Source organism: Buceros rhinoceros, unplaced genomic scaffold (genome assembly GCF_000710305.1).
Source record: "Buceros rhinoceros silvestris isolate BGI_N320 unplaced genomic scaffold, ASM71030v1 scaffold32752, whole genome shotgun sequence".
Lineage (NCBI taxonomy): Eukaryota > Metazoa > Chordata > Aves > Bucerotiformes > Bucerotidae > Buceros > Buceros rhinoceros.
The window spans coordinates 1-10,109 of NW_010398826.1; the positions used below are offsets into that span (position 1 = coordinate 1).

At 41.8% G+C, this 10,109-nt stretch overlaps 1 protein-coding gene across 1 annotated transcript; it reads left to right on the forward strand.

The window, feature by feature from the left end:
- The first annotated feature begins 546 nt into the window (after positions 1 to 546).
- On the forward strand, positions 547 to 9,826 carry POLR3F (polymerase (RNA) III (DNA directed) polypeptide F, 39 kDa). Its single transcript, XM_010131252.1, has 8 exons — positions 547 to 663; positions 2,630 to 2,697; positions 3,541 to 3,608; positions 4,396 to 4,508; positions 6,476 to 6,619; positions 7,376 to 7,483; positions 8,188 to 8,379; positions 9,693 to 9,826. The coding sequence occupies exons 1-8, from the start codon at positions 607 to 609 to the stop codon at positions 9,768 to 9,770; spliced, it is 828 nt and encodes a 275-aa protein (XP_010129554.1). The 5' UTR covers positions 547 to 606; the 3' UTR covers positions 9,771 to 9,826.
- The last annotated feature ends 283 nt before the right edge of the window (positions 9,827 to 10,109 follow it).

The window sequence follows — 10,109 nt, forward strand, 5'->3', positions numbered from 1 at the left end:
TTGCTGTGTGTTGGGGGCACCGCGCGTTTTGTGCTGGGGCTGGCAGGTGCTTAGGTGGCAGTGGGGGATGGGGTCAAGTGACCTTGGGCTGCCAAGTTTTTGTCTTTGTGGAAAAGGGAATTGTGGCTTTTCTGCATTAAGTAACTTTTTTCCTAAAAGACATTTCATCAGTATTTGTATTTCATCAGTATTATATTTCTCCAACTAGCTAGCAGTTCCTTCCTGTCAGACCCTTTTGTGTAACGAAACCGTACACGGAGCTCTAAATCCGTGTTGTTAATAATGAGCTAACAAGAGTAAAATGGAGCACCATGGTCACTGCTGTCACAAAGTGGAGAAGTTGTTTGTCCAGCAGCTGCAGAAGCATTTGTCAGCACAGGGAGCAGGTGCTAAGTTCCCTCAACAGATATGACCAAGAAGCAGTTCATGGGTATCTTCCCCTGAGTAGTTCTTTTCTCGCTCTTCCATTCCGACTCTAATAACATTTGGATTTGGTTTTGGATGCAACAGAACGTGATTTTAAACTTGCTTTCCCCCTCCTCCAGGATTATTGAGCTGTGCCATCAGTTCCCTCATGGTATCACAGACCAGGTGATTCAAAATGATATGCCCCACATGGAAGCCCAGCAGCGAGCCATGGCGATCAACAGGCTGCTCTCGATGGTAGGGTGACCTCACCTTCCTCGCGTTACTTCAGCCACCCCAGAACACTCTTTGTACTCACAGTCTGCATAGCAGCAACCTGCTGGTCAGGGCTAGCAAATTAATCCTGTTGGATTTAGTGGCATTTGCTGTGATGTATTTATCCTAACTTACTTCTGGTTGCCATAAGCACTTACGATTGACAAAGCCAATTAAAACACACCTCAACTTACTCTTTCCATTCTGTAATACAAAGTTAACACGAATGTGTGTGTCCATGTGGATGTCAAGGCGAGGAAGGTACCACTGAGAAATACCACATTTTGGTTTTTTATGTGTCTAGAGTTCTTTGGTCGTCTTTTCCCTGAGTATTACTTTGTACAGCAGAATGTGATACTATGGTCTAGTGAAACAGTCGAGTGCAAGCGGAGTTGCAGTGGTTCAGCGGGAGGAAAGATGCCCTCAGGTGATAACCACAAGGTCCGTTAATGACGGGGAGTGAATTAGTTAGCCATGCTCTTAATGTAAATGTCTTCTCCAAACTAAATCCCAAGGTTCTGGATTACTTTGATAATAAGCAGGTGAAACATCTCAAATTTTTTTGCATCTTCTGTAGATTTCCCACATCTCACTGGGAATTTTCCCTTACTGTATCTGGAGTCAGCCTAAGATATGAGCAGGGTCACTGTCCACTATGTCTGCCATATGCTCAGGACAAATAGTAGCTGTTTAATCTTGCTGGTTCAGTGTGGCATAGGCTTGAGTATCAGCAAAATGTTCAAGATTCCTTTTGGTTCCATAGCTGGCTAACTTCACATGGGCGTGTGAGGCCAGGAGAAAAGGCAGTCTGAGTGGCGCAGTCAAGGGAGCACTGTTGAAAAGAGGGGAGCGGCTCTTGCTTCCTCTGAGAGAGAGGTGTTGAAAAAGTATCCAAACTGAGCAAGGTGCCATCTTTTGTTTTACTAACTGAAACTTCTTAACCTGGACCATACTAAGTGACACTAGGAGTACTGTAGTCTCTCGCTTTTTGGACTTTCTGTTAATGATGTGAAGTTTACCAATACATTGGACGTGACCACATGTGTTCAATAACTTTTGAAAGAGCTGGCCAAATTTCACAATGAGGCTTTAAAGATAGAACAATTTGTTTAAAATAGATGCCTTGGGGAGCATGTGGGAAGATGAGTAAGTACATCAGACGTGGGGGAAAACTGCAGTGAGAGCTTGGCCTTAATAAGTGTCAGGTGCTTCACTTGAGATAAGCTACTGTAAGCATCAAAAGCACGGAAGGTGGTCATTGTGAGGGGTCAGCTTGTGAACCAACCACACCGGTAAGAAGCAAGGCTGTAGCTATGGGGAAGGGGATAGCTGCCAATATAAGAATGAATGTTAGTTAATGCTCTTATACACAATTATGCTTTGGGCTTGTCTAGTTGCTTGCCTCTTCAGATTAGGAAATAAGAATTTTCCTGGCCTAGGCATAAGTGTCAAGGGCAGAACAAATGTTTTGTGTGTGAGAGATGCCGGTGATTTGCCACCGAGAGGCACGGTTGATGCTTGGTGGTTTTCCAGTGATATCTGGTTAATGAAAAATAGAACTTTGCTACTGGAACTCAGAATTGTTCAAAGCTTGTGCAGTGCAGCTCCAGTGTGGTTTCTGGGTAGCCATGGTGGAGAGTGAGAACAAAATATACAAGAACTTAATGTCCCTGGTACAATGCGAAAGTTATGATAAATAATTGAAAGTGCATAGATGTGGGAAGGGTCAGGTATTTGAATTTTCTGATAGCTGATGGTAAGTGGATAGCTGCAGGGAAGAAAATATCCTCAAGGGTATTACTATTTCCAGTGGTGAGAAGTGTTAGTTGTCCTTTTTTTTTTTTATTCAGTTGATATGAATTAAGTTTTTTATTTTAGACATTTAGATTCTTGCCATATTCTAAAGCTGTTTGATGGAAAGTAAATACATTGTGCCCATCTCTCTTAGGGGCAACTGGACCTTCTCAGGAGCAACGCAGGCCTCCTATATAGAATCAAAGAGTCTCAAAATGCGAGGTAAGCCTCATGTTTGATGGGATTTGCTTGGAACACAGTTCTGCATCTCAGGTGCAGCATTGCTGAGAAGACATTCAGCAATGTAATATGGATTCTGTAACATGATTGTTCACAACATAACTGGTTCTACCAAACAGAGGGTGCCGTGGGACTACAGTTTGGACTTTACAGCAGAGTTTCTGGTCCAGGTGACAACAAAGTGATCTGTGCAAACGTATGCATGTGCTCAGGTGAAATCCAGCTGAAGCCTGACCATACTGTCTGCAAACTCTAGTTCTGTGGTCTCTGTCACCGCTTATGTTACAGGATCAGCACTCGTATTGACAGCTGTTCCAGGAGGCCACTTGAACTAATGTTCTTTGATTTATTAAAATGGACCTTCAAACTGTGTCTTGTGATGCCAATGTAAATCTGACTAAAAGATGCCTGGACATGCTTCTGGAAAGAAATATCCTTCAAAATTATCCCCAGTGCAGGTGTGACATTCTCTCTGTCAAGTGCTTTAGAAAAAGATTGCTGAGTTCAGGCTTTCTCATGCCAGTGAAAAGGCATGTTTTAGCATTGTAGACATTCTGTCTAGAGCAGATTATCCTAATTTATGTTCTGTGCTGTTTGACTTTCCACAGTTGTATTAATAAATGACTCCAAATTCCCCATTATTGAGTGACTCCTGCTTAGTCACTTTTCTTTCATACTTTGCTCTTTTCTCTTACTGTGGCTTCTCAATGGCGAGCCTGGCTTGGTCCAGAGAGGTATAATGTCATGTATTATATTTGCCAATGGCTGGCAAATTTTTCAAATTTTTGACCTTCAAAAAATCCTGATGTCTATCTTATTTTACAGTAAAATGAAAGGCTCTGACAATCAAGAGAAGCTGGTTTACCAAATTATAGAAGATGCAGGCAACAAAGGTAATTTAAATAAATTATAATTGTCAGTGGTACTAACTCTGTTTACTTAGGCAACTGTCCAAACTTTAAAATGCCTGTCCAAACTATGTAAATATAAAATCTAGAGACCCCATACCAGGTCAGTAGATAATGTTCCGTGTGTCCAGTTTTAAAAACGAAAGAGAAGATGACGTATTTCTCTGTTAAAATAACAACCTGTCCTGGTTGATTCTTTTGGGGGTGTGGTGCTCTTTCGGAATATTTGGAATATGGATTATGAGTTATCTATGGGACTGTCAAGTTGAGGAATCCACAGAACATTCACTACTTAAAAGAAAATGCATCTGTATCGGACTTAGCAGGGGTTCTGCCAACAAAACCCTCTAGTAACTAGGCTTTCTCAGCCGTTGTTGCGCGCTGTGGTTGAGAGACGGCAGGTAGAACCGGCTGTCATATTTTCATATTTTTGTTAAAGCGAACACTAGTTACTGAAAAATGCAGGAACATTTCTCTGATGTATTCGTGTTGGCAGTGAAATGGGGTCCACTTGTAAAAGCTCTCGGAAGAGAGGCAAAAGGACAGCATGGTGGTTATGATAGGCATTTCTTGTTCTTTGTTAGGTATTTTCATTGTTCCATCCCCTTCTGTCCCTTCCCTCCCTTTTGCAAGGATCGGTAGGATCAAGGATACAGCCAATGGTTGGCAAGAAAGTCAAGCAATGCTGTGATGTAATTTTTGGTTTGTGAGTATGTACAGAAATGGTTGGTTTTTTCTATTAATTTCTGTTCACTTCTCCAATTTTAAACAGGCATTTGGAGCAGAGATATTAGATATAAAAGTAATTTGCCCTTAACAGAGATCAACAAGATACTGAAAAACTTGGAAAGCAAGAAACTAATTAAAGCAGTTAAATCTGTGGCAGTGAGTATTTTGTAACTTTTTTTTAGCAATTTCAAGTGTTTGAACAGGGGGACTGGGAGCAGAGAAAGGTTGTTCTGCCTCTGGCTTTCTCACTCACTATGCACCAGTGTTCTCTGCCTTTATTTTGTAGTTTTGAGGGGCAGCAGATACAAGAGGCTATAATGCTTATTAAATAATTAACATACTACTGACAAACTGATTAACATATTAATAATCTAATGAATAAATGCATCACTATTAATATACTGTTCTATCGCTCTTCCCACCACTGCTAATTACTATTACCGTTACTATCAAACGGCAGTTTTCGTTCTCTTATTTCTGTATTGCACACAACTGTTGTTACAGTTCTGTTACCCTTCACAAACCGCTTGTACTGCTTACTCACTAATCTGCAGTTCTGTCACCATTTTCTCTGCGCTCCCGTGCTCGGTCTTTAGGACACAGACCTAGGGAGGAGTCTCATGGGTTTCTCTCCAGCATGCCAATGGGTTTGGGTCTGGATGTCAGCTTCTCTGCTGACTGTAGACATCCACACTCCTGCTCTCTGCAGATCCTGCCTTCTCTTGTTCTCCATTTTTTTATACTTTATTCTCCTTTTTTGTTTCTTAACACTCTTTACTACCACCCTCTTCTCCTTTCTTCACTCAGTTTCCACTCCAATAAGCAACCTGTCCATAAATACTTTTTCTCCATTGGTCCCAGTTTTGCTGGAAAATGCCACAATTTGGTATTTCTGACAATGAAGCAATCGCAGCCTTTTATATGGGACTAGTGATGTGGTTATCTAGCTGCAAGTGGCCTTCCAAGGTTCCTCTCCCCCGGAGACCCTGAAACTCCCTTCAGTATCTGGTTCATACTGGGTTTGTATTGTTCACTTTAAAGAATTTCTAAGACATTTGATTCTGTTTTAGTCTTGGTTCTTCTATTTTGTTCCAGTTCCCCAAGTGCTTTCTTATCTTGTGCACAAACAATCCCTATACCAGAGGAAGGCTTAATCTTTTCCGTGCTTTTTCTCATGCTGTTGTAACGGTCATGCAGCATCCTGCTCTCCTTTACCTGCTTAATTACAATGCATTAGTAATACTGTGTTCTTTGGACATTCTTCTGGTTTCCAGCAGAGATTATGTCTTGTTGGAGGGCCTGGTACACACCAGGAAGACCACTTGTTTGTGAACTCTTGGGCACTTTTGTGTGCCTTTTTTGCGTGCCAGTGTCATCTGCATCATGGCTTGCGTGTGTGAATTTTTTGGAGGGGCAGGGAGGCAGTGAGAGGTGAAGGTAACTTCCTGAGGTGGACATAGAGAAGCAGTAACTTTTTCATGTTCTTGTGAGAGATGCTGGCTTCATCCAGCTGTGCAGCAGGTGTAATGCTGCTAAAATTGCTTCAGTGGTTGCTGAGTAGTCCTTTGAATGACCATTGTCCTTTAACTGACTGCTAATAACATGACTGAAGCAGCGTTCCCACTCGGCATGTCTAGGTGTGGCAGTAAGGAGTGGGCTTGCAAGGGCTAAGTTTAGCTGCAAGGTTTAATCATGTCAGGGTCCTCCTGTCATCAGTGCATGGGTTGAATCCTGCAGAAAGAGTTGAAAGCTGCTCTGTTAAGTTTGTCTTTGCTGCCTTGTAAAGACGCTTCCCTGCACTCCTTCAACTGTCAAGAGGCATTAGAGTCAGTAGGCTAAAAGTAAACTCTTGAGATATTCTTCAGTGAGATTTGTATTTATGCATGTTGTCAGTAGGATTGTCTCTTCTAACACTACGTTATAAAATGATTAGGAGTCTAAATGTATTAATCTCCTCTATCTTTGTGTTAACTGATAGTCAAATGTGTTAAGTCAAACAGCTGCTGGATGCTGTGCCCTAGGTTTTAGGAGTAAAGAACTATCTCTTTGGCATGTATCTTCTTGAATCTTCCTTTCTAAGGAAGACTTTCAGCTGTTAAGAGCTGTGTGCTTTTCTCTAACAGGCATCCAAGAAGAAGGTGTATATGCTATATAACCTGCAGCCTGACCGGTCAGTGACTGGTGGGGCTTGGTACAGTGACCAAGACTTTGAGTCTGAATTTGTGGAGGTGTTAAATCAACAGTGTTTTAAATTTCTACAGAGTAAGGTGAGTGCCACTACTAATGTCATCTTCCTTTTGTTTTGTGCAGGTAATTATTTTCTTTATAAAACCAGTGACGGGCGAGGCTTAAGTTTTCCATAAGTGTTGACCATTGTTATAACTGCACTGGCAAATCTGTACTGAGTTGCATATGTCACAGGCAGTGGGATAGTGTTGCATTTTAATAATGTGTATTTTTGCACCCTGCACAGGGAGGGAAGCCTTCTGTCTCCAAGGTCCAATGACAACTTAGGCAGCAATGAACGTGGGACCAAAGAACCTAGCAAAAGATACTATTTTCCTTGCAGACTTCCTTATTTCTGAGAGGGTCGACAGCACTAGTCAGTCAGTCAGCTTTGCCTAAAAGGCAATTTTCTCTAGTATAGCTGCAGGAGAAGCCTGTTTTCCATTAAATAAGTCCTATGCAGATTGCAGCATTTCTCTGTTTTGGTAAAATGTATTTTAACTGGCTCTAGTACAGCAGAAACTTCTGCCAAAAACCACCAGATGCTGATACTCCTTCATACGAATCTAAATCACTGTGTAAATTTTTTGTCATGTTTAGAGTAGAATTATGTTTGGTGTGCATTGCATTGTCTTGTGTACATCAATCTTAAGGACATAGCTTTAAATGCTAAGTAAAAAACATGTCCCAGAAATGGTTTGGAAATCAACTTTTATACCTCACTCTGTCTGAAACTGAACTGTGGAGGAGGCTCTTGGCAGTGAGTTCTGACTACAACTCATTTTGCTTTTTCTCAGGCAGAAGCAGCTCGAGAGAGCAAACAGAACCCCATGATACAAAGGAACAGCTCGTTTGCCTCATCCCACGAGGTGTGGAAATACATCTGTGAACTGGGTATCAGTAAGGTCAGAATAGATCCATCTTACTACTTCCACAATTGTCAGTGCATGACTAGCTGCAGGAATTGGGTCCTGCAGATTTGGTGAGGGTCCAGTAAGTGCTTTAGTACCCTACAGTTACTGTAGTGGAGGTTGGCTTTTCTACTTTATTGCTTTTTGAGGAGGGTCACTGGTGCTGCATGGGATTTCAGGATAGTTCTTACATGTGGGTTTTCAAAGACATATAAAAGAATTCACATCCTTGTTGACGGAGTAAAACTTTCTTGAAGTACATTTTCCTTTAACGATTTCAACTGGTTGACGTTGTTATTTCTCTCATGTTTGTCTATGCAACTGAAGCTCTTTTAGGGGAGGGGGGAAAAAAAAGGAAGGAAAAAACTCCCTGCAATTATTGGTCAACACCAACAAGTATATCTTCAGCAGTCTTTGTCTTTTTCTTCTTTCGTGATCGTTTTCCTGTAAAACTGGAAGTGTACCTTGAAGGGATGATGTAGGCATTTGAGGTGCATAGGGAAGTTCCTTTTGGTAATCCAAGGCTAGTGTAACCCAAAAGTGCTATTGATACTTGCTTTTCTTTTTGTATCTGTGCCTTTATCTGTGCTAGGTTAGAACTCTAAGGTTTCGTTAGTCATGGTCTTTGCTTGTTTACTCCTTGGGGGACTTATTGGCATGTGTCTTTCCTAATATCTATTTTACAAATTGTTTCTTAGGTGGAGTTGTCAATGGAAGACATTGAAACCATTTTAAATACTCTAATATATGATGGAAAAGTGGAGATGACTATTATTGCTGCAAAGGAAGGGACAGTAGGCAGTGTGGATGGACAGATGAAGTTGTACAGAGCCATTAGTCCTCTCATACAACCCACTGGATTAGTCAGGACGCCCTGTGGACTCTGCCCTGTAAGTAATTAATTCTGTATCTGAATAGGTGGGTGCATGCAAATTTTGAATACAGTCCTGCAAATGGCCAGCAGGCACGTGGCAGGGGTATGCCTGTGAGTGATCCTCTTGCCTTCCTAAGCCAACTATGCTTGTGAATGCTACGCATGATGCCTTAGCTTTAGTTTAGACCAGGATGTTTCCAACTTATCTTGTCTGTCAACAGTCAAGGCTGGACTGACCACTAGAGGAATGACAGATACTCCCTATTAACCCTTCTCCCTTCCCAGAGGGGAAGAGAAAGGGAATAAGGGAGAGAGACTTATGGACTGGAAAAATAAAATTGCTTTAATGAAAACAATAACAAAAAATGAAATACATACAAATATATACAAACCAATATCGAACCCAACTCCCCTGATAGCATTTACATCACTTGCACCACTGGTGCTGTGGGCAGGCATGGGGAAGGCCCAGGCTGGACTCAGTGACAGATGGGAACTGGATGCAGGAGCTGGATTCTGGAACTGGATTCAGGAATGCACAGATTGGAACTGAAGGCAGAATGGGCAGAGTCCTCCTCACACACCGGCCGTTGAAGAAGAGATCACCCTTGTGATCCCTTGGATTTATACTGAATATGTCACATATTGCTGGACAGTTTAGGGTCACCCCTCCTGTCTGCTCCTATCTGCAGGTGCAGCCTTTAACTTACTGCAGCCCCACCATGACACACGGGATTGAGCAGTGACCTTGGTCTGCACAGGAGCAAGGATAAGCCAGAGCCCTTCTGCACACCAGTTCCTGGCAGTAACTGTAAACATCGAGCGCTATCACTGCTAGAAGCAGACACTGTCTGCAAAACCATGCCGTTAACTTCAGAAGGTGCCATTACTGAGAAGAGACTGAGCTGAAGACTAAAATCACTGAACAGAACGAGTTCTGTTCTAGCTCAGACCAGGACACCTGTCTCTTCACTTGACTGTATGTGACAGGGTGCAGTCAAGCCCATTCCAAATCATATTATTTTCTAATCCCAAGTTTGCTTACTTAGGTTTTCTAACAAGCTAACTCATTTCTAGCTTTTAGGTCTCTCCTGCTTGGACCGTAAACCAATACGTAGGTAAAACTTGCCAGTTGTCTGTTTGCATAATTTACTACAGAGGATTCAGTTCCGCTTCCCTTACTTGGAACTGGCACAGGACTTCCTTGACTTTGGCCTCTGTTAGACTACTGCCTTTCTACCAGGGAAGGAATAGAATACGTATGAGCATGTTACTTCCATCACGCGTGCTGTATATAATTATTCTGCTGACATAGGGATTTTTTTGCAGGTTTTTGATGATTGCCATGAAGGTGGTGAGATTTCTCCATCAAACTGTATTTATATGACAGAGTGGCTGGAGTTTTAAAGTGAAAGAAAACTGTAAACTGGATTCTAGGTTCAACGCAAGGTGACAAAGCAGCTATCTTTTAAAAAAGTGAAATTCTGAATTTGTGAGCAACTTCAGGACGTGGAGTGACTTCATTTTTAATGATACATAAAGAAGCAACATACCAGTTGCCTGAGGAGTCCCATGAGTGGACTGGAAATGATGTTCAAGACTGAAGTGGAAATATTCATCCATTCTTTCACCAAAAATTGGTCATTTGACTTGAAAAGTGCCATAGAACAGCTGGGTGGTGATACATGACTTCCAAGGATTGTGTTGAGTACTCCAGATGCTTATTCTTAATGAAAATAAGTCATT

Excerpts from the sequence above, each read along its gene's own strand:
- POLR3F (XM_010131252.1), top strand. The coding sequence starts at position 607 with ATGCCCCACATGGAAGCCCAGCAGCGAGCCATGGCGATCAACAGGCTG. Across the intron at positions 664-2,629 it reads TCAACAGGCTGCTCTCGATG|GGGCAACTGGACCTTCTCAG; the intron begins GTAGGGTGACCT and ends CATCTCTCTTAG. Across the intron at positions 3,609-4,395 it reads AGAAGATGCAGGCAACAAAG|GCATTTGGAGCAGAGATATT; the intron begins GTAATTTAAATA and ends AATTTTAAACAG.